General features: G+C 37.9%; 1 protein-coding gene across 5 annotated transcripts in view; it reads left to right on the top strand.

Annotated features, from left to right (window-relative positions):
• The window catches only part of LOC116300605 (uncharacterized), a 32144-nt gene that overhangs the window by 3783 nt on the left and 3300 nt on the right, over positions 1-25061 (top strand). The window contains exons 1-18 of one of the 5 annotated variants that reach the window (XM_031709503.2): positions 3844-3978; positions 11734-11856; positions 12478-12684; positions 13400-13523; positions 14216-14391; positions 15180-15395; positions 15880-16194; positions 16664-16951; positions 18309-18440; positions 18582-18710; positions 19367-19513; positions 20082-20231; positions 21188-21334; positions 21497-21646; positions 22393-22536; positions 22943-22975; positions 23554-23676; positions 24640-24723. In XM_031709503.2, the coding sequence (XP_031565363.2) occupies positions 11763-11856; positions 12478-12684; positions 13400-13523; positions 14216-14391; positions 15180-15395; positions 15880-16194; positions 16664-16951; positions 18309-18440; positions 18582-18710; positions 19367-19513; positions 20082-20231; positions 21188-21334; positions 21497-21646; positions 22393-22536; positions 22943-22975; positions 23554-23676; positions 24640-24723 (2659 nt within the window). In that variant the 5' untranslated portion in view covers positions 3844-3978; positions 11734-11762. Of the gene's footprint in view, positions 1-3843; positions 3979-9445; positions 9547-11733; positions 11857-12477; positions 12685-13399; positions 13524-14215; positions 14392-15179; positions 15396-15879; positions 16195-16663; positions 16952-18308; positions 18441-18581; positions 18711-19366; positions 19514-20081; positions 20232-21187; positions 21335-21496; positions 21647-22392; positions 22537-22942; positions 22976-23553; positions 23677-24639; positions 24724-25061 lie in introns of those variants that run through there. The other 4 variants (XM_031709506.2, XM_031709505.2, XM_031709507.2 and 1 more) reach the window with 4 other exon arrangements.

Below are 25061 nucleotides of genomic sequence, written 5' to 3'. Positions count from 1 at the left end.
TCTGAAATGGCGGAGGAAGTATTATGGACCCTTCTCAAAAAGATTACCTGGATTCAAGGCTTTCATAAAAAATACAAAAGAAATCCCAATTTCATTGGATGGAATTTGTAGCATGTTTTCGTATTATCATGTTAGTATCACATTCAAGATAATTTTGAGAATGGTCCATTCCCAAGGTATAAGAGGACTGTTGTTACTGTTTTCTTGGCCGCGTTTTGTCTAATGCCTTGGTTATCTTAGCACTTCATCAATAATCCAGTGTTCTGCTTAACGTTTACTGCTCAACCACTATAATTCTATCATCAAGATTGCAAAGTGTTTTCTCATTAGGCAAGCACTTGTACTCTCAAGTCTGTCATGTCATTGTTCGATGGTATCTGCCTTTCCCTCTCGAACTGTGTTTAGACTAACAGTTGAACCTTTTCACCACGCGATATCGCTATTTTATCGCCTTTAAAGTTAAGAGCTAAATTAAATAAAAGTTCTTCTACGTATCGTAGCCATGGTAGCAGTGTAATGCAATGCCTTCAGCCTAGATGAGTTTGTTTGATGCATTTCTTTTTGATAAGCCTTGAGACTTTGAACTGGCATTTTTTCAAAGTTTTGCTGCCGGGTGACAAGCATCTAAGTCATTAGCTTTATCAGTGAGTGAACTGAACCCTTTCCAGGGTTGAGGGAAAAAAATGGGTCGAATTGGCATTACACTGCATTATGGGACTGTTTTAAGTCACATATTTCCAAGATGGCGTCTACTTCGTCCCACGAAAGAGTAACATAAAATAATGCAAACTCGACACAGTTTTTCCTTAACCTCAAAACGACTAATTATGTTAAGGAAGCCTTTTCATTGGATTTTCATTCGCAGGTATTGACTGTTCGCAATGACTTATGGGTAGCTCATAAGTGCGCATGCTCAATAGGAAATACTTGGACGAAAAATCTTGTGCACCCTTTATGTCCTTAATCATTTATTTTACTTTAGATACTTTTAGATTACCTTAATTACTTGTGGTAACTTTGAATCGTTCGTTTATCAATTTTCAATATATAACTATGTACAGCTATTTCAAAAAAAGGTTGAATACTAAATACTAGATACTGAATAGATCATTCCAAGACCGAAGTGCATTGTGGGTCATAGTGACATTGTCTAAAGTGTATTAGTGTATTCCATCTGAAACAATATACTAACTACATATAGAAAGTTAATTGCTTTACATTTCATTTATATTTAAGATTAACGAGACCCACAGTGCCCTTTGGTCTTGGAATGCACTATTCAGTATGCAGTATTCAATATTCAATCTTATTCAATCAATACGAGTTTCAAAGCATGCAAATTACTCGAATATTTGTTTCCTCGTCTTTTAAAATCTACATTTTTTTCTTAGTTTGTCGGCGGAAATGTAGAGCTTTATTATGCTGCCGCCAAGCTTATTCGAACAAGATTAAGATACGTTGTTTAAGCCCGGGAACATTTATTCAAAAGAGCTTGAATGTGAGACTGCAGGGGAAAAATCTATTGTTCAAGCCAAGATGACTGCCACACGAGAAAGCTCATTTTGTACTTCATTAAAGAGTTTGTCAAAAGTCTCTCCACGCGGCACATCTTGTTCGCATTTTATTGCTTTTAATTATATTATTATGACATTTTGTCGGGCGGCAGATAACGTAACAAAAAGAGTTCCACACGTCCCAGACAAACTCCCAGGTGCTGTTTTGCATTGAAAGGCTATGAACAATTTGAAAAGCTATTAGATTTAGGGCCACAAATGTTCTGGGGACAACCTGCTTAACAGGTAATGACTCAGAGGTTATCGACCTTTTCGACTTATTAGAGAAAAAGTAATAAAACGAGAGGAAGATTGAAGAAGTGCAGATAAAAACTTAAAAAGAAGAAGCACAATAGCAAAATAGGCGGTAGAGCGGTTGATAACGATAATACTCAAGCAAATAACACTTGGTTTGAAATTGGAAAACATACAATTACGTTCCAGCTGAAAACGTTTTTTATGAAAGTATAACCATTAGAAACAGAATTCCGCTTCTAATTTCACGATTAGCCGGCACTCTTTTTTGGAGGGTGTTACCGACGCGGTGTTGGGTATTTTCAAACTTTAATTTATAATCGTGAAAACATCCCATCAATATGAGAACACTAGTCATTGTGAGTTATACATATCGATTCTATTAGACGATGTTACTCCACTAAACAGACGATGAATTAATTACAAGAATGTGATAATTGAAGACATAGAAACTCGTTTAACATGCTTTTACAATTTACTCCCGCCATCCAAGGTATGGTGGATGTGACCTTATGATCTTGTAATAAACGAAATGACTTGCTTCCTAATACGTATGGAAAAAACATTATGCTAAATAATAGATGCTTTTAGCTTGGTTTCTGGTTAACTTGAATCTTTGGTATTTCATTAGTTGTTTGTTTTATTAGTTTAAAAGTTATTGTTCGGTGTTTTATCTGATCGGTAGGCAGAAGGTAGAAGCGATCGTGATGGATAGTTTTAGATTCGGTCAGTACACGCGTCAATGGAACGCTTGTGGTTGAATTATTGACCGGGCAAGTGAAAGGTGATTCCCCTACGTGTGACCGGCACGTTCTCTTATTTCTTGTATTTCTCCAATCAGATTTTAGTGTTTTGTTCCTCCTCTTTTAGAGAAACGTGTTATGACAAAGTTTTTAATCTGTATGCCAACACGAACACCACTAGACCGTTTTACTGATACGGCGGCCATTTTGAATTATGGGATGCGAAGGGGGCAAACAAGTAGAAAATTCAGTTATAAAGCATATAGAGGGTGGGAGTACGTTTTCAAATAATTTGTTTTGGAGTTTTGCATATTGTTCCAACTACCAGCAAGCTCAATACTTGCTTTGCATTGAAAAGCGTCGAGTTATATAAAGAGACATTCTGACAGCTGTGCATTCTATAAATTTTCCAATAGTTGCCCCCTCGGCATCCCATGTTTGTCTTTATTAAAACAATAGGATTCAAGATGGCCGCAGTATTGGTAAAAAGGTCTATTCCAATACTTTTTCAGATTTTCACATCTTGCATAAATAGAATGTTGTTATTTTTTACTCAACTAAATCAAAACGTTGTCAAATTCCTTCCATCTTCGAAAGTGTGTAGAAAGTCTTCATCGCCAAAGACGGGTTTCTCTTCTCTTCTCTTCTCTCCTCTCCTCTCCTCTCCTCTCCTCTTGGAGTTTCCTCAGAAAGCACATCTTCGGTGCCAGAGCATTCTTTCTTCCATCTGATTCAAGCTAACTACAGCACGATGGCCAAAGACTAATAGTTCCATATGTGATATCATAGAAACATTCGAAAGCCATTAATCAAGCGTTGATCTGTTATCGGAAATAAGTATTTTAATACCCTAAAGTGCATCAACTTAACCAGACTCTTCTCAACACAACAACACAAAAGATATTACTCACGAACTTCAAATTCCAGTGGGTAACCGCAGTTGCTTACAGGCACTTATCTTACTTGAAGAATTCCTTAGATTATTTTCCGGCAATTTAATAGGATCTATGGCTTAAGGGCTGCTGCAACCTTGAACTAAAACATAGTAACACAAGTAAAACCAAATTAAAGCAAAATCTTCAGCAAAATGTTGAAATTTTGGGAATGGATTTGAGTAGAATATTTTTGGGAAAACCTTCAATTTTTTTTGTTTCTTGGTTGGTTTTGTTAGTCGGAGGCTTAATATTAAGATCTAGAAAGGCGGAGAAAACCCAATGAAATAGAACTATGTCCCAATATAGTAGCATGTATGTCAACAAAGGTCATCCGAACAGAGGGAGTTTTTTCTATTATACCTTGTTAATCAAACCATTAAGAGACACAAATACGAAGGAGTGTGTTGTGAGACGGTGAGTCTGTGTTTTTCGAGCACATTGCTAGTACTGTACAGATGTATTGTACATCTTGAAGCAGCTAATTTTTACAAGGTATGTGAAGCGGTATTGTGCTCTTGTATTAGTCTGTAATGTATACAGCTCTAGACTCTTGAATTCCTAACTCATTTAGTACAAATAGACAAACTGTTTGTTTACACCGGAGAAAATAAATTAGGGATCTGTAAGCAAGCTTTTACTTGTTAGTATTCTGCGCTATCGAGGAAGGTATAGTCATATAAAGTCTCGAAAGTGTTGCAGATAATTTGAGTACGATCAAAGACAGACATATAATCCATGCCGGATGATTTATACACACGAGCCCAACACATAGGATGGATGTCTAATTGGTACTTTTAACAGCACACACCCACAGTTTCGGCAAGAGTGAAACCTTGACAGCTTGAAGAGTATAAAGCATACCTTAAGGGATTCCTCTCTGACTAAATCTCCACAAATATAGGACTGTGTCTAATTTAATCTTTGAATTCCTAGTCTAGTGCATGGCTAGACGGAAGAGTCTTGAACTATTCTAGTGCGCGGTTTAGTTGTACGATTATCAACGAATCAGTGCTCACTAGAATTTCTGCTCGACAGCTCGACTCGGAAGCAACGATCAACGAATAACCTTTTTAGACGCTTTATCGAGAACTATTAGGATTTCCTCTTTATTAGTTCTTTCCACCCAGACGAGCTTAGTAGGACTGAGTCCCCATTGGTTGAAAGGCAATTTGCAAGTTTGTTACGTCGAGTTTTGCTGTATGTTGTGTATGAAAAGCAAAGCTGTTTGTTCGTGTAACTAATAGGGTAGAAGGGCGTCATGGAGAGTTGCCACATTCTTCACGATTATAGCAATTTTGTTTCTTTACCACAAGACTTTAAGGTTCAGTCACGTAACGTGAGTTCAAAGGCCAAATAAAATACACCATGCAGGCTTAGGAGTCAAAGTCTCTAATAATGATAAATAATATGCGCTGCTGGTCATATACTCTCTCCATCGTTGTAACAAAACAGAAGCTTACAATCTGTCACGTGTAGCTAGTCAGTATGGCCACTACATAAAAGTTAACCGCCGCGTCTGGTACGCCTGGTCCGCGAGTCTAACGGTGAAGATGAACTATGGGATCTTCTAATAGTATTGTATTTCGTGACTACGATGATGTACAAGAGTGCATGGCACGTTTACATCAGTCACGTGAATCCAGTAAATCCATACCATATGACCAAATAAACGATCTACTGCCGGGTCTCAACAGTGAAGATAAAAGGTTTTCTAGTATTGTTTCGGTTTGTAACTCAGTCACGTGATTCCAGTACGTCCATGCAATATGGCCAAATCATTGGTCTCAAGAGCGAAGATTGAAGGTTCCTAAAAATTCGTTCCGTAAAACAGAATCATGATCTAAATATAGGGTCAATCACGTGATTTCAATAAATCCACACCATAATCAAATGAACGATCTTTGGTTTTAATTTAAGAGTATGGAGAGAAGCAAGCTTAGGAACACAAGGCGCAGTCGAGTGTTTCTTTTGCTTCTCGAGTGCTCTAGAGCTCCCAGAGTGTTTATATCACGATACAGAGACATACGCAGGCTTTTTATATTGATTTTATGAAATATTTCCGAACGATTTATACTGTAAACATGGTAGTCAGCCAATCAGCGCGCGCGTTATATCTCAAATATTTCATAACAGCGAAGATAAAAACGTTTTATAGTATTACACAGAACTACAGATAATCTATATACAGGGTAGGTCACAGTGCCGAAACATTTATAGTATATGACTGAAAAATAATTAACTGTAACAATAAGAGGTGTCTAATACGGTCTGCGACAAAAACTTAAGTTCTGTCACGTGATAATCCTAGCCACATGATCGAGTAAACCGTATTTCAGGTACAATATATGCTATTCTTGGTTAAATCACTATTTTGCGAGGAGGCGTAAAAAGAGAGGAGATAGAGATAGAGCTAGACAGTGAAGACGCGAGTTCATACAGATTTTCTAATAATACTGAACGAACCGAAACGGGCGTCGACGTCTCAGCCCTTAGACATTGACATTATCTGGACTTTCAATACGGGATTCCAATCTTAATTTGTCATGAAGTTGTTCTTTTCAATGTTGCAATATTTAGCGACGCGAGTAGTAACATACCTGGGCTACCAAATTCCGGTGCTTTTCACTTCCCCTTTCTCTGTTCATTACTTCGAAATCCTGTAAAGAAACAAATAGAACACATATAGATCAGCTTCACTTTCTAGGTAACGTGACTCGCAAAGTTACTTCCGTAATACATCAATCACGAAGCGCGCAATTTTATATATTGTCTTTGTATAAATGTTAATCTATAGAGGCTTTGCACCATAACGTGATGGCAGACATGACAGGAGGCGCTACAATAGTCTCGTGTAAGTCAATTTAGAAAGGATTCCTGTCATGTGCGCCATCACATAGCCTTTATAAGAGCATAGTTAGCTCATAATTATTATATACGAACTATGAGAAGAGCATAGAACGTCTTGAGTTTGTGAAATAATATAAGTACATGCCTGTCTTAATTTAATACAAAGTACTGAGTATTTTGTTTTCAATACCAACGTCTTTTCCTACTTTCCAACTCTCAATAATTATTTATTTTCTCGATCATTAATTGTCACAGTTAATTTTGGTGTAAATTTAATTTCGCGATTTCGATAAAAAATCGCAAACATCGCGAAATCTTGGAAAATTTCTTGTAATAAGTTTTCATATTACCGAATGAGAGGACTAGGGTAGGGATATCGGACCGATAACAATTAGGCTGGTTATCTTTGTGAACATTTTACTTGGGATTACAACAAATTGGATTAATTGCATTAAAACCGATGATCGTCTATAATCTGTATTAAGATTCCCCGGCTTTGCGCAATGACTTCATTCAACTGAATCAATTAGCGTTTGCTCAAATGCCAAAAGGATATTCATTTATTTTGGGATAGTTTCAAGCATATCACTGTGAAACTCTACTTGCTGCTTTCCAATACGCAAGCAGATAAACGGAAGATTTTGAGTGAGTTGAAAATTTGTGTTACCGCAACGCGACTTTGGTGACTTTGAGGGTGGTCACTGCCAGGGTTTCTTTACGTCCTCAGTGGTTCTTTTACGTCCCTCCGATGTTGGTTAGTAATGATGAGTGTGGAGAGACGGGACCACCATTTGAAAGTGGTCATCCGAGTCACTTAAAAGTCTAACTATTTGCAGATGTAATTACAACGGCAGCACTTTCTCCATAGTTATTTTAAGACCAACTGAGTCAACCGGTTGTCGGATGAAAGTTTCACTAGTTTGCCATACTGTTCTGTAAAAAGAATTTCGTAATAACGAGAATGAGTGTGTACTCTTTTTGTCACTGAAGAAATCTACTTCTTAAGAAACCACGGAGTCCATATTGATTTGACTAATACCCATATGAGCCTCTGGATTTAATTTCTGGATTTACTGTTGAATAGACCCTTTTCGAATTCCAAATTACCGCTGTGTTTCTTGATTACAGACTCATTTGCACAGGTTTAGCCTCGAGTTTGTGCAGAATATTTACGTGTTCCAGTCAAGGTCCGTCGAGTTTCAAAGTGTTTGTATTGTTGAAGTTGTGCATTCTTTACTTTACCGTTGGTATTTGTGAATATTTAAACACTGATGCGAGGCTAACCCTGTGCAAATGAGTCTGTAATCAAGGAACACAGCGGTAATTTGGAATTCGAAACTGGTCTATTCCTAAATGAGAGAAATATCATTTTTGCTATAAGCCACTGCCAAGTAGATATATTTTGTAATTTTTCTGAGATACTGATACTTTAATGGTGACCCACAAGAAAAAATACCACTTCTACAATGACATGATTTGATAGTAGCGTGCCTATAAGAGTTAGTGTTAAATATGAGTGCTAGCTATATTACAGCCTCATTACTACCCATGTTATCATGCATTGCACTGCACACTTGATATGTCACAGGCAGCCCAATCTCTTATTCTGTTGTGTTGTAGTTTTTGAATATTAACGGAAATATTTCGTAGCGCCGTATAATTAGTATTTTAAGAATAAAAACGACTTTCCTTGATAGCTTGTTGTATTAATTCTACAAGCTACGAAATATTGCTAATATTATTAATATTCAAATACTATTATACAGTTATTCATGCATCATATGTTAACTAGTGTTCTTGAAGTTGGGAATATTGCATCAGTATTCCATGCCAGGAGAACTATGTATTATGTATTATATTAACTTGCTTCAATGGCGTAAAAAATCTTTAATTTATCTTTATCATGCATATGTACGTGGGAATATCTGAACTGAGCTGGGGAAAAATCTGAACTGAGTCTTGCTGCCTACCATTTGATGTGATTCCATCTTAATCTTACTAATCTCACGCGAGATATTTTCAAACCTCTATCTTATGTCTTTCAAAATAAAGCTTTTTAAGAAGCAAAGTAGTGTGAATGAAGCTGAAGTGTGAAAACTCATTCATATTTGAGCAGAACAATGATAAAACTAGTTGCTTATCTATGGAGTCCTATCCCTTCCGTAGGGAAGAATGTTGGACCTAAAAAGAGTAACGTGAAAGAACCAGTCTGAATCTGTCGCTAAAGCATAGACTTGAAAAACTATCAGTTGTAAATCTTTTTCAATGTTCAACATTTTTGTGTGACCTTCTTCATGGATACTGTAAAAATAACAAATATTTGAAACGAAAAGTCAATATAAAAATGAATAAAAAAATAATAAAAACAGAGATTTTACTAACCAGCGAAAACAAGCAAAAGCAAACGAAACAATATACTACAAACAAATCAACTAAATCGGTAATTTCAACTATTTAAACTAATTTCAAAAGAGATTCGAATCACTGAGGATGAGTAACGTTGAACTGAAAGATCAAAAGATTATTAAGATCTTTGCAGTTATTTGGAGGTTATCTATTGCGATTTTATCATTTCTAGCAGTTGTTTATAATGGTGAAGGAGGTGGTTCGAGGGAAAGCCCTGCGGACAATCAGGATAGATGAAGAAGTGGTCAAGCATCCATCCTACAAAACGAACCCTTTGGATAACTAAATCTCTTGTCAAAAGCTACGAAATTTTTATAAACTTTTGCCTGGAGGAGTGAGAAAGAATTTTACAATTACTTGGGATTTTTAAAGTCAAATCAACTGAAATAAAGCGGATGGAAATGAATCCCAAACCCATGGGAGGTATGTGTTTAAGATTTACATATGAAAGGTTCTTTCATCAGAAGTCAGTAAACTGAGTGTATAGCGTCTGATTTGGATAACCTCCTGGTCTGGTAGCTTTTAGACAGTCGTCCACCGAATTTAGACATGTTTGGATACGAATTGATCCCAGTGAGTGCCCTGTCATATTAATGGCTAAAAGCAATCGGAGTAAATAAATTCTGAAGTGCCTGTTTAGTTATGCATGGGGAATAACATATATATACAAGTCTAGGATCATTCAGTGGTCAGTTCGCTCGCTGTAGTTTAACCTCTGGGTGTACCGGCTTCGCACGCTCAGAGTTTGTTTGAATGAGAGTCAAGAACTTCCACTTATTCTGAGGAGGAAAAAAATTTTCATCTGAGGTTTGTTTGATCATGTTCTTTAGTGGAATGTAGTGTATAGATGTCAGTAGTGAAATGTTGGTTTTTTAGTTCATAAGAGCCTCTATTGTAACAACTAAAAGGGTCGTCAGACTATTTGGCGTCTAGATTATACGGACCGGTACATGGCATCGGTCCTTGGTAACAAATATTGGAAGACACTGCTAAGCCTTTTAGGCTAATTCCATTTTCTTAAGGGTCACAGAGGGGTTTATAGTCCTAAACTATTTTATACTAATCTTATTAGCTGATATGGATCCAGCTATTTATCAATGTGGTGTCCAGTAAGAAAGGCTATTGCCTCTTCTAATGTCAGTCCTATAATATAGTAAAGATAGTCATATGCATGAAAGTAAAGCAAGCAAAACTGAGTATGGCAATTGTCGCCAGTCTGTCTGTATGCTCCATATTCTAAAAGCCCTAAATCGATCCTAAATCCTACATATTATCGGTACTGTTAAGTTTCTGATGTAGCTCACTTCACAGCCGTTCAATATTCTATTTATTTTTCAAGTGTTGGGTGGGCAGAATTGAGTTTTGAGATGGGTTTTCATATTGGTACAGGAATTATTTGGACAAGTGCGGAGTCTCTTAGGGTCTTAAGTGATTATCTTCATATGAATGATTTCGACTGTATTTTCCAAACGGTTTCTTAATAGAGTCATTAGACGAAAAAAAAAACAAAAAAACAAAAAAACAAAAAAAAAAACCTCAAATACATCAGAATCGGATATAATGAATACTTGGAAGTAATTTTTCTCCAAGAAAGAATCGTATCAATTATAATTCGTGGCTAATATCAACGTTTATTCTTGTAGAGAATGATCATTATAAATTCATTTGACATTGTAATTGTGTATCAAAACTTAACAACTTGCAGCTCAGCATTAAGGAACCTCAAAAACAAAACGCGCACAATCCTTGTTAGTATTACTTAACATACCATGACCTACCATTAATAGTGTTGTTTTCTCGTGGATTAGGATTCTATTTATTCATTTGTGATTTAGACACTTAAGGGCAGCATTTAGTGGTCAAGCTTGATGGAGCATGCTTCTCAGAAAACCATAGCAAGTTGAAGAACAATTTCTTTGTGCACTCGGAGTTGTCTTCCTAGCTCTCTTCAGTTATCTGTAGCCTGTTTCTTTGATCTATCGACTTTTTTCTTATTATTGTCGACATTCGACTTTAAAAATCTGCTTTTGGGTTTCCTGTTCCTGTACCTTTTGCCACAGGCAACCCAGTCTTGAAAAACAGTCTTCATTGCTTAGGTTTGCATGCGACCCTTTCTCGCAATATTGGCGGAGGTTAGAAATATATATTTTAGACTACAATATGGACTGTCTACTCTATTGCCTATAGCGTATTTCCGTCAGCCAGTGCAAAAAGGCGGATTATACCGCAACATTGAAATGGCTTTCTATTGTTCCATAACCAGTTCGTGTCCATTTTCCATTCCTCCGTATGGTGGTGGTAAAATAAGCACGAAAAACCAACAAAATCATGTAGTAACTTTTCTCAGTAACACGAATCTTCACAGTGTTTTAGTATGTCGACCATTTTGATGCCATCACTTCTGATGTCAGTGGAGAGAAAAAGGCTCCTTGCCGCAGTAACAATCCCATCCAAACTGGAGGTCAAAACAAAATAACTTTCTTGAGCTGCGGCCTGAACTTTTTAAATGTTTTTACTCCATGAGGTAGAAATTTAGTAAGTAATCTATAACGGGAGAAATTTAATATTGATTTATCTAAATTATTTTGGCACTCAATAGGTAATCAATAGCACAAATCTTCTACAGACCATAATGCACTATTTTCGAATTCGCTGTCTCATAAAGGTCTATTAAGTGTCCATTAATTAAGCTGTCTGTTGCGTTAAGTATTTATTTCCTAATTCTAGTCCGAGCAGAAGTTTTTGTGACCTTAGCAAATGTCTTGCTAATAAAGGCCGATCACTTATACACCAATTAATACAGTGTTAGTTTCTTTGGCACGATTGCGGTTCGATCTTGTAGACAGGATCGTTAAAGGACAGTGAAAAAAGTGCGCAAAACGCGAGTTTCATTTAACGAGCACTAATATTATTATTTTCATGAGGATGATAAATAATGACGATGATTATCATAATGATGATGGTGATGATGACGATGACTATTATTCTCTACAGATACGGCCAGAGTACTGATTCATTAAGTCATGGCTCAGCAGCTTGCCGTTGTGGTGGTTGTTATCTGCTTCGTCATAGCTGTAGATGCTTCATACAGTCCATTTCCGATACAATTCAATGAAGGTAAGTAGGAGATCATATACACCCCGTGCATCTATACTCCTGAACTCCCATAACTATAATCACAACTAATTCCCCCTTGTACGTTGAGGTCCGCCTTGTATTGACGGATCTAGAATATCCCAATGTTGGTGATGTGCATTCACTTCTCAGACTCGATAGTTAAACCAATCAAACGTTAACTTGAACGGAAAAAACTTTTTCCCGCCAATGAAAATCCCGCCATAAAAAGTTTGGATCCAAAATGATTTCGAGAGGGGTGACTGTTGCCTAGAAAGCCAATATATGCCTTCTACTTTAGATATTACATTACTCTTAATAGACCTCTTTACCTTGGGTGTAATATTTTCTCAATTCAGCGGACCACGTGTCATTCTCTTGGGGATGATGAAGATTCTTTGTTTGAGTTGTATCCATATTCAAGTGTCTTCTCATGCGCAACCGTTAAACTAATGATACTTTAGGAAATGACACGTGGTCTGAAATGTGAAAACATTGCGCCGATTCGTTCTTGCCAAACCAACTAATACTTCCACCCAAGTACTCACGACCCCTCTTGATTATCCCGTGATGCTCATGGCCAATCCTGATTCATTTAATCAACTTAAATGTTAACTCAAACAGATGAAATTTCCAGCCCACCTTTGAAGCCCGATCACTGGTTATACGAAGGCGACATCATGTTATCCAAAGAACAAAATGAAATGGTAGAGTTTCCCAAGAAGAAAGGAGAAGAAAAACCTTCCAGTGGAAGGGCGTACACTGCTGCTCGTGAAGAGAAGAGGCTGTGGTTTGGAGGTGTGATACCTTATGTTATTGACTGCAGTCTGAGTAAGTATAACACCTTCAAATACTTATACCATCCGGCCAGTTTTACCAAACAGTAGACAAGCTAGTGAGTGGAAGCTCTCAATGATATAGAATTTTACCGAACGTTTTCTGCACTATTTCCCAGCATATTTTCTCCCAGCATATTTTCTTCTGTGCTGACATTATTAACATATGAACATAAGACATTTTAAGCTTGTGGTAAGCAATAATATGCATCACGCAACACGCAACATGCGACAAAAACTTCACCAACCTTTTTAAATAGCTGTATTGTTTCCATTGCCAATCTGACATATAGCTAGGTTGATATCGATATAGTTGTCATTTCTTGTCTTGTGTGGAATTTTTAACAGATGATCTGAATTGCAAGTTTTATCACAGAAGTGTAAATAGATTATTGAACACGGAGGGAGTGTTTGCCTTTCACAAACACACACACATACACACGCACGCACGCACGCACGCACGCACGCACGCACGCACGCACGCACGCACGCACACGAAAAATAAAAAATAAAAATAAAAATAAAAAGAAGGGAAAAAACCAGCTATGAGATTTGTCTTCCAACCTCCCGTTCTGTCATCCAAGGTCTTAGTTTTTCTCATCTTTTTCTTTGTCTTCCTCCCTCTCCCTTCTGCCATCTGTTTTCCAACAATTTTTTTCGATCACCTTTTTCTATTTTGTCTTATTAATTATCCATTGTTATCTTTTCAGAGAACATGCCAGCTTTAGTAGACATAGTGAAGGGAGCCATGAAAGAGTGGCAATCCAAAACATGTGTGACGTTTGTGGAGCGAGACAAGGAAGACGACTATGTACAAATCATCCGGGGTACACAGTAAGACGCTTTTCTCTACTTTATTCTGTTAAAGTATTTGTGGATCAGTTAAGAAGAATAATTGTACTTTCCTTGGTTTTGTCTTTTACAAAGACGTAAGCGAAAAGGGTGGGGCAGGGGAATGGCGTGTTGTAGTAACCTGGGTGCGAGTCACGTTACTCTGGAGCGCGGGATTCCTGAAGCAGCCATGTTGTTTTACGAGTGTTGAGTTGTTCAAGAATAAAGCACTAGATTGTACCGTAGTCGAGTGCTACTTCATTATAGGTGTAGGGCTTCTTTTTATAGTTGTAGTCTAAAATCCAAGTCTTATATGAGATTAAGATTAAGAAAGAGGAAATTAAGAAAGCTATAGTGTCTAACAATTGTGTATAAAGGTTTTTTTAAATATGTTCTACTGTAGTATCGTTAGCGTCCCTCAACTGTCTTCCTGCTAACGGGAAGACAGACAGACAGACAGACACAAACAACGAAACACCGACACACACAGGCATACTTTGACAAAGTGGCAGAAAGAAACTTTTCAAAACTCGAGAGAAGTCATAAACTCATGAGGAACAATCCCCGACTGGGCATAAATAAGACCAAAAGATAAAACTGTTAGGCTCAGCATGAGCCGAACCTAATTGACATAATATTGTATACGTAATTATCTATACATTTTCACAGCTTTATTTATTCGTCTGATTCTACAGCTGTTATAGTACGGTGGGCCGATCCAAGGGGAAAAAGGTTCTGTCCGTGGGTCATGGATGCGAGTATCATAACGTGATGTTACACGAACTAGGTCACGTGATAGGCTACTGGCACGAGCAGAGCAGGCCTGACAGAGATGATCATATCAGGATACTCTGGAAACACATCGCGCGTGGTAAGTAATACAAAACAAAACAAAATATTTAAAAATAAATAATCGAAAAAAATTAAACTTAAAATAAATTTTATAGATACATCGAAACAACCTTTGGGCTATGTGTGCAAAAAGGATGCGAGCGCAAACTAGCAAAGCGTTTAAAACATACAAGTAACCTGCATTCGTTTTCCTCTATACTTCGTAGAGAATAAATCAGCAACAAAAAAGTCTTTCAAATCTAATGTTTACTCACGTTATAAAATAGATATCTCCCTCGTGACGTCCACGTTTATATTCAGAATAGATCGATTGTAGCTGGGCTGATCTGCAGAAAGAAATTTTGAATACCCGATTTCTAAGTGTCTATGGCATTTTAACAAGCGCGCGCAGTAAGGGAGAGAGGTATGGGGTCGAGAGTGCGGTGCAAGCGGCCATGTTGCTGTCAAAAAGCGGCGATCTCATCATTGCGCCATCGTGGAAACATGTTTTTACACATATGTGGTTTAAAATGTTTTGGGAGAATGTAAGATAACAAAGTGGTTAAAACCAAAAGAAAGTAAAGAAATATTTCGATGGAATGCGGCAGCGATGATGGCAGATGTGAATCACTTGAAAACAAGGAAGAGATCCTTCCCGAATTCGGTTGCGCGACCCACTAATAATGATTCTAAATCAATGTTACTTTTTACATCTTAACACGTCCAGCCGCCTCCTGGAACCATTATTTCTTTTTCACTCAAGAGAATTCAAGGAAGGTCTCATGATATGATTCGGGCCTAATTTAATGTTATGTGGATTTTTCATAGGATGGGAGAATTCCTTCTTCAAGCTGAACTGGAAAGCCGTAGATACGATGCAAATGCCCTATGACTATTCGAGCATCATGCACTATCCATTCAACGCCTTCTCTGAAAACTCACATAAAAGAACAATCGTGCCACTACGACCTGTAAAGGCGCAACCTTATAAACAACTCTCACAGCTGGACATCCACAAGACAAATATCCTTTATAGCTGCTCAAGTAAGTCTTGTATGATGTTGCTTTAAATAATTTGGACCCAAAAAAATTTAAAATGCTCCGTTTAAGTTACCCCGTAAGAATTAGTGCCAGATCTAGAAATTCAGCAAAGGGATCAAAGCGCATAGAGTGAACCCCGTAACTATCGCCTTGCGATAACCCAGATATTATGGACACCGCGCTATTGCGGACAGGAACAAAATCCCCGACCTAAAATACTGACAAAAAATGACCTTAACCGACCCTTCTCAAAATTATCTTGAATGGTACGCTAACATTGTATTACAAAAGAAATAGAACAAAGTTTCATCGAGAAAAGTGTAATTTCTTTTGTACTTTAATAATGTCGAAAAGGGTCCATTAATAGTCCCTGTCACAGCTCCTTGCGCCATCTTGAAAGGTAGCCGTGCCTTTGCATCGAAGCGAGACAAAAAAACTCTATATCACTGAAATGAATACTAAAAAATTTGCACTTAATCTCTAACAGATAGTCCCGTAGATAACGAAGTAGAGGTTGACCAACAGGAATCATCCGTCGCAGCTTTACGGAGAAAGAAAAGAGCAGTGGTTGCAGAAGATATTGATAGACCAACCACAACAACGATAAAATATAACCAAAGATCAGTGATTGCAGAAGATTTTGATAGAACAACAACGACAACAACAAACTCCAACCAAAGGTCGTGCACAAATAAAGTAGGAGACGAAGCCTGTAAATACTGGGCAGACAAAGGATTTTGTACCAAGAGGAAAGATTTCATGTTGATTGACTGTATGAAGAGCTGTAACGCTTGTTCTACAGGTAAGATATCTTTTTATGATTACTTGATCTCCCTTGATGTCATTTCCTGTCTCGCGCAGAGTACGTCCTTTCCTGTTACGTCCAGAATCATGTCCGCTGAAGACACGCCATAAAAACACCAATGTTGTTCCGAAAGCCCGCGATTCCTCGGCGCTGACCAAGAGAAACGCAGACTCTGGAGACGGGTTTTTTTTGTTTTTAAGAACTTCGCGCATGCGCACGCATTTTTACGCCGTGTTTTAACTGGATGATTTTGATAGCGTGTAGCTGAGTTGACTTTCAGAACAAACTTAAGGGCAACCAATCAGAATTGAGAATTCAATGATAGTGGAACGCAGGGTGGAATCCCATTTCACTTGATAAGAGAAATTCACATTGTATTCAGTCCCTGCTCGGAAAATGCTAACCCAAAACATTTGACCCATAATTCCTTTCGGAGGTGATTCTAATCAATGGTTTTCTCTCGTAGAGGAATTTTACCGTGGCACTCAAGTCCCTCGCGCCACTCTCATATCTCACGTCTCGCCTTTAATTCAACATGGTAAAAGAATCCTTACAGACGACGAGCGAAGGCAAAAGAGAAGAGAAGCCAAGAAGTTGGCCAAACGGCAATTAAAATTAATGCAGAAAGAAAGACAAGAAAAGTGCAAAGATAAATCAAGATCGTGTGGATACTGGGCAAAGAAGGGTTTCTGTCAAATGAGAGAAGATTTTATGAAAAAGTATTGTATAAAATCATGCAAGAAGTGTTACCCAGGTTAGTGTGAATAATAGACCTCATCCACTGTTTTCCCATTTCAGATAACGTGTCATTCCCTAGAGTATTATTTCTTTGTTTAACGGCTGCACATGAGAAGACACATGAATACGGATACAACTCAAACGAAGAATCCTATTCTCAAGAGAGTGGTCTGAAATGGACAAAATATTACTCCAAAGTGGATTTGGTCACTATTGATTTCTCTATTCATTTATCAATTAATTCAAAAAGATCTTAATAATCTTTACGAAGGGTTTTTCGCCATGCACCATGCAATTGCTACACATCATTATGTTCACATGTCATAAAATTGAATGCGCGTAATTACATTATTCAATAATAACTGAATTAAAATATACTTTATAATATAGATATCGATGAAATACCAGGTTTTCTCTAGTGTCGAAAACTTGATATCTTTCACCAGTGGAAGATACCATATCTTTCACACGTGAAGATATCGCTGTTGACATAGTAACGTATTTTGATAAAGAATTTTTGAGCTTTTGTTTTATTTAAGTTTCATCGATATCTATATAATAAACAGAACATTACATGGTCGCTCGTGTTCAATTTAGATATCTCACTCGTTCGCTGCGCTCACTCGTGAGATATCAATTGAACACTCGATGATAAAATTCGTATTTCCGCGCGCCCATGTAATATCCTCTATTTATTATATAATTACCAATGAAATATCTATTTTTCTCTATTTCGAAAAATTTATATCTTCACACGTGAAAATAACATGTTATTTTCACGTGTGAAAATAACACCATTGCGATGGCTATTCAAAAATACACGGAAAGAATTGCCTGAAAAAGCCAAAACATACTTCATTGATAATTATATAATAAACAGAATATTACATGGGCGCTTGGAGATACGAAATTTATCTTCTCGTGTTGAAAACCTCTCACTCGTTCGCTGCGCTCACTTGTGAGAGATCTTTTCAACACTCGAAGATAAATTTCGTATCTCCGCGCGCCCATGTAATATCCTCTATATATTTAATATTCAACGACACTCAATGATTCAATAATAGACCGTTTTCTCAAGGTTGCGTGCGCATCCAACTTGACGGGCCACAAAATTGAAAAACGCAAATTCGGTAAAATCGAAAAGCCAGTTTTATATTTAAAGAGGTGAATAATCGATTTTATGAATTGTTATCGAAAAAGATTTCATAGATATGTATGATACTTTTCATTATAAAGCTCCTGTTCTGGTATCGTAGCCCTCAAGTTCCTTAAATTTGGATGCGCGCGCAACCTTGAGAAAGCGGTCTATTACATTTCACGACTAGTATTTTTGTCTGGATTTCAAAGGTGGCTGATTTTTTGTTTCGTTACAGAATCAGACGAGTGCATCGATCGTGATAACCGATGTAAGTCATGGGCCCGCGAGCGATACTGTACGCGGTCTAACTACAAAAAAGTGATGGAATCATTCTGCGCCAGGAGCTGTGGACTCTGTGGTGATCCTGGTAAGCAAATAGCTGACGTCTGTGGGGGTGGGGAAGGTATTGTGGAGGTAATTACTTGGATGCAACGCACAAGGCGTTTGATACCCTCGTTCATATCCTTCTACATTCCTAATTCATCTTTTAATGTTGAATTCTCAACAGCTAAGATTTGTTTTGATAAAGAAAAGCATAAGTGTCCTAAATGGAAAGACAACGGGTTTTGCGACTCAGAAGATAAGGACATCAAAGATGCAATGAAGATGTTGTGTACCAAGACCTGCCGCTTGTGTGGTAAGTAAGTGCACTTATTTCGAAAAACGTTGTCACCGCTAAAGGCGACAGGCAACAGGTGATTGGCGAAAAACAATAGGAGACAGGTCATTCATTCTAAGATCCAAGAATAGCTGGAATGACTTGTGTTTCTGCTTCTTATATTCTCGTCAAGGACATGGACCTTAGTGTTGAGACTTATCCAATGTAGTTTGTAGACAACTAAACAATTTCTAATTCGGAATGACCTATTACCTATCGCCTTTGGTGATGACAACGTTTTTGTAAAATAGATGTGTGCATAGAGACAGAAAAAGACACTCTGTCCCCATTACATAGCCTTTCCCAAGTCAACGTCTCTTGTATCCTGCGGGAACTCAGTTTCATTCGAGCCCAGCTGCAAGAGCGCGACAGAGAGGCCATTAGAGATATACAGAGAGAGAGAGGGGGGGGGGGGGGGGGGGGCAGTGTTTACGAGATCCCATATAAGTAGACATACATGAAGTAATGGCCGGATAAGTCAATGCCTCTTACTTAGTTAGTCCTCCTCGTTCTTTTGGGACACAGGTTATTCATGTAACTGATTTCGTTTTCCGTAATCATTGATGCTTTCCGGGTGCAGGCAATATCCACAGCCCAACCAATGTCTCAAAACTGCTCATTTATTTTACTAATAGACAAGCACTCTAAGCTTAACAAGAAGTATGGATGCACCGACACCTTCAAGACATGTTACAGATGGTATAAACTGGGATACTGTGAAAGCAGACCACTTTTTATGAACCAATACTGTAGAAAGAGCTGTAAGATTTGCACAAGAAAAGGTAATAGAACCTATAATAACTCATTAGTATTTTACGTCAAAGTAAGTTCTCTCTCTCTCTCTCTTTAGATCTACTGTCGTATTGATATCTATTGAAGACATTTTTTAAAGGCAGGACACGCTGTCTTGTTTCTTCTCAACGTTCTCCCAAACCTCCCCCCCCCCCCCCCCCCCCCCCGTCCCTCCCCGGAAATTTTGTTTCCTGAGTTACATCCATGATAATGTGAATAATTGTCCAAGGTGTTTGAAAAAGATGTCTGTCATTGCAAGCTCACCGTTTGTCTCGCTTCGATGCAAAGGCACGGCTACCTTTCAAGATGACGCAAAAAACTGTGAAAGATACTATAAAGCATTTTCATTTGACGTCACAGCGGCCATGTTGGTGTACGAAAACAATACATTTTCTATCCTCGGGGAATTGAACCCTATTTTTATTTACAATCTGTGCTGTAAGTTTCTATTGTTTGGTACACCAATATGCCTGCCTTCTCACGTGAGTGAAAACGCTCTATTTATATAAAAGTGGGCAATCATTGAATAGTTTATCCCCTTGTTGTTTTGAATATCAGTGGATAGTAAAAGATGTCTGGACAACGCTGTTGGTTGTGAGCGGAGGAAAGCCGATGGATTTTGCGAGAAGAAAAGAAAGACGATGAAATTTTATTGTAGGAAAACGTGTGGTTTTTGTCACAAACTCGAGCAAAGCCAGCAAGGTCAAGGTAAATGAGTTGAATAATAGAATGAATAAAAGAATCGGATGAGAGAGAGCAAAGAGCCCCGGAAAGGGGAAGAAATAGATCAAAGAAACTGAGTAAGAGAGGAAGTAAGAGTTAACGCAGTAGCGTATATACCTTTTGTGTAGGGCCTTCCTCACTTTCGGTTTAGCTCCATACCCATCGTTCCCTTAAAGAATAATATCAGACGAATACATTAATATTAATATACATTCAAATGTTTTAAAGTACTGTTGCATTGTAATTTTCTCAGTAACTTGTTTCGCAATGCCGTTGCGAACGAACAATTTGATGGAGAATCGCAGGGTGTAATAGCAGTTGTCTTGCAACTGTTTTTGTTACGCGTAGCGTTGGACGAAGTAGAATTCAGTTCTGCTTTTCGCAACGGTTTACAGCAACTGGCAACGCCATTGCACAGTGTATCATCATTCCAGCAACTTTTTTTACATGCAATTTTGAGGCATATTTTTAAAGAACTCTTGCGCATGCGCCTTGAATCTCGCTCCAAATATCATTACGAGTTTATTCTCCCCAACCAAAAATCGTTGCAACCTTGAGATTCCAGTGTAACACCTCACCTCGGCAACTTGTAACACTACATTTTCAAGCATTGCGATACAAGTTGCTGAAATAATTGTATAGTGTAACAGAGCCTTTGCGGTTTAACAAAGAAATAACACTTGAGCTTAGGGAAATGAAACTCGGTCTGAGATGGGGCCTAAAAAGACCTATGAATGAGATTCACAACAGCCATTGTGGGAACGCACACAAAGTTTTTTTGAATGAAAAACAAAAGAACCCGGATTTTATTTTGGAACAAATTTTTCATCGTCGAGCCCCACAACGGCTAGCTGTGAAATCCCACTTTAGGAAAAACTATAAAAGCCGCACAATTTCAACTAACAATTTTTTCTTTCATCTTATTTTTTATTACACTGAAGCTGCTGAAAGAGAACCCTGTAAAGATTTGAACAAGGTTTGCCCAACCTGGGCTGAACTTAATTACTGCCAAACTAAAGCTCTATATATGGTGAAATATTGTAAGAAAAGTTGTAGAATATGCGATGGAAACGGTTCGAATCTTTACAGTAAGTACAAAAAAACCTAGCGAGTGGAATAGTTAAAAACGAGTGAAAAAATTATGAGTTAAAAAAGCAAGAGTGAGTCGTACCAAGACATGATGACAGTAAGAAAGTGAGATACGACATATTTAGTAGTTCTGATTACTGACTTTTCATTCATGGTTACAGAACCCTACAGCTATACTTCACGCCCTAGAAAGCGACCTTGCATAAATAGACGCCGTGCTTGTACCTATTGGGCCCATATTGGCATGTGTCATATAAGACCTGATATAATGCTTAAAGAATGCAAACTTGCATGTCGTGCTTGTAGACCAGGTTAGCTTTAACGAAAATTCTATTAAACCTAGTCTCCTTACCCCTTCCTCTCTCTCCCACCCGTCTCCCCTTACCTATCCTCACCCCGTCCCCAACCCGATTCCCCTTACCTCTTCTCGCCCCCTTCTCTCTCCCCACCCACCTCTCCCCAGCTCTAATCGCCTCCTCCCCTTACTTTCCGTGATCAGACATAACTACTGGTGCTTGCTCTTCATAAATACCAGGAGTTACTAATTACTAACAGCTGCATGAATAGTCGAACTAAAATGCGCCTGCCTTATCATAGTGGTAAGTCTGGAAGAAGAGATCCCTCTCCCCCATGGGAGACATAAACAATTTTATAGCGAGGATGGTGGCCGTAGCGTCCTGGTAGAACAGATTATCACTCCCCCCACGAGAGACATAGGCTAGATCACAAAACCGAATAAAAATACCTTCACTTAGATGATGGGCAAATTTCTTAGGTTGGGGGGGAGGGGAGGGGGAGGGATCCAGGGGAGGGCCATTAAATTTCTACTCAGTCAAAACGGCGGGTCATCAAATATTTCATATTACACAAAGGCGAGGGTCAAGAATGCAACAAATTTCAAGGGGAGGGGCACCTTTTTTATGCAGACAGAGGAAAGGGGAGCTAAAGATTTTACATAAATGTTTATAGAGTTTCCTACGGCCCACCTCATCCCCGTCCTAAAAAATGAATGCTCCCTAAAGGAGAACTACTAACACCTTTTTCCAACACGCTATAGAAAAGAAAGAAGAACAGTATCCGACGTGCAAGAATATCGCAGATGATGATAACTGCGAGCACTGGGCTGCGCTTGGGAAATGTGTGTCGAGGGCTAACTTTATGATTAGCAATTGCCCTAAAGCATGCAACGCTTGTCCTTCCAGTAAGTATACTGTGTTACGTTTTGAACTGTATTAGCCTTCTGCGTAGATACCTTAAGGTTGGTCATGCAACATTTATCTTCTCTCTCTACGTTGCGACGACGTGACATGACAACGTTAAGAAATCTGCATAGTCTAGATGTATACCTAGGACGTTATTAGTATGTTCTTAATTGACCACCATGACTGACTAAACCCAACAAGCCAGTTCATTCGTTAATTTACCAACCATTTTTGTCTTTTTTATCAAATTTTCGTTTTTTGAGCCTTTTAAAAAAATTTATTCTATTTCATTAATTAATTTATTTTTATGTATTTTATTGGTTCATTCATTTATTAATGTTGTTTACCCATTAAGGTTTAAATCCTTTTTCTAACTTATTTTTCATAACCTTCATTATCTCGTAGGACCAGTGAAAACAACGCCTGCCAAGCCTGTTGGTAAGCTGATTTTACTTCATTAGAAACTCATTTTCATATATATGATACAGCTTCTTCCTGAATCTCATATTCGAAAAACATCGCCTAATCAATGTTTTTTCTTCTGTCCACAACCCATTGAGCATTATTTCTTACGTTAACAATTTATTTCATTCTTGAGATGATATTTTATTATGGATGAAACTCAGAATCACAAGGTGCGGCAATGAGGACTACAAAATCGCGCAACACGTCGCGTAACAGTTTTGCTTTACTGGTTGAATGTTTTTCGTTTTACCACTCTGCGCGCAACAAATTTTCTTTGTTGCACGAAATAGAAGTTTTCTCCACTTTTTGTAACAAAGAAAATACGTATTATATATACCGTATCTTTAGGAAAGAGACTCAAAGGAATGAGACTTGGTCTGAAATAATACTCAGCTATTGCTGGTTTTTAATCAATCCAAAGGGAGAGAAATGACAAAAGACGCGGCGGTCATGTTGGATGATAAAACAAAATAAATTTAACAAAGATGGCGGCTAAGACGTCATAAGCAAACGAAGAATCGCTACTAATGTACTATCTATTTTACCAACAGGAATTTTATGTAAATTTTCTTGTAAAATGTGGCTTGATAATGGATACTGTGATAAGTGGAAAGATCGTTGTAGAAGAGCTTGTCTGGCAAAGGGATGTGACGTCGAAGGCGTCAAACCCGTGGGTAAGAAGGAAGATTTTATCAGCCATTCCGAGTTAAGAAAAAGACTGGGTCGAGTTGGCTTTGCAGTGCATTGTGGGGCTGTTTGAGGGACATATTTCCAAGATGGCGTCCATTTTGACCCCTAAAACCGTCCCTAAATGCACTGCAATGCCAACTCGACCCAGATGTTTCTTCGACCTCGAAATGGCTGATACACTTTGAGTTATTATCAATTTAATTCGGGTTGTTTATAGGATAGGGTGAGATAGAGGACATAACAGTTTAACTTTGACCCCTATCCCGTTGAACTTGGCCCAAATATCCCGTATCAATGCGTTTTTGATCGAATATCCCCATAGGTTGCTATCAATAGACGTCACTTCCGGTAATAGCTCTTTTTTGATGGCTTGTAGAATCCTGGAGGTTGTTTTGATCTCTTATTTTCTGGTTTGATGTCGTGAAAATAGTCAAATACAATAGTTTGAGGACTTATTTTGATATGTTTTGACTTACAATCCGCTAGTTGCCCCCCAGGCAACCGCTTGTTTGCCCCCCAGTCAACTCCAAAAAGTCACGTGATTGATAGTAAGCAATACGTATCATTGGTTTTTGAAAGGACTGGACGATATCATGTGGCATCATTGACCTCCACTCTCAGACTCCCTTGAAATCTTTCTTTTGCTCAGTTAATTATTACCAGTTGTCTTAATATTCTCATGAGGGAACACAAATTTAAATATGAAAGAAAATTCACGACGCATTATGGTAGTGGGAGTCAAATGACGTCGCCATTGATCAGAGGAAAAGGATTGCATGCGTTTGTAATACTTAGAATTAAATTAAAATTGCTTGCTTGACAAGTGCGAGAATAAGACCATTCAATAAACCATAAGTAAATAATTATTACATAATTATTAAATAGATAAATAATTATTAATTAATTAATTCATTTAAAAAATATGTCTACCTTTGTGCTTGTCTTAGAAACGTGTGCTGAACCAATGGGTGCTGGATGGGATTATAAACTACCAGATACTGCCTTCACTGCTTCGTCAACCTTAATTAACGGTAACAATATATACGCTCAATATATACTCTAAATTTTTCCTTTAAATGACGATTACACTTCTCACGCCCTCATTAAAGGATCGATGATGGGGTCGTGGATGAGCGTTGATGACCGAAAGGTCGGCTTGCAATTAAAAAATTATGATAAGGAACTGACAGTAATTAAATGAAAAACAAGGAAATTAACATACAGACAAACACTTAATTTAGTCAAAGGCCTTATCAGTCACTCCTATATTTACAGATTATCATATATTATTATTTAACGATTATCCTTTAATGAAATGATTATCATGAATATTCACCATAATGACTGTGCCTGCAATGAATAATTGTTC

The sequence above is a fragment of the Actinia tenebrosa genome, unplaced genomic scaffold (assembly GCF_029948245.1).
Source record: "Actinia tenebrosa isolate PJP-AT-01 unplaced genomic scaffold, QUT_ActTen_1.0 PGA_scaffold2__45_contigs__length_23673736, whole genome shotgun sequence".
Classification (NCBI taxonomy): Eukaryota; Metazoa; Cnidaria; class Anthozoa; order Actiniaria; family Actiniidae; genus Actinia; species Actinia tenebrosa.
This window is presented reverse-complemented; position numbering and strand designations above follow the sequence as displayed.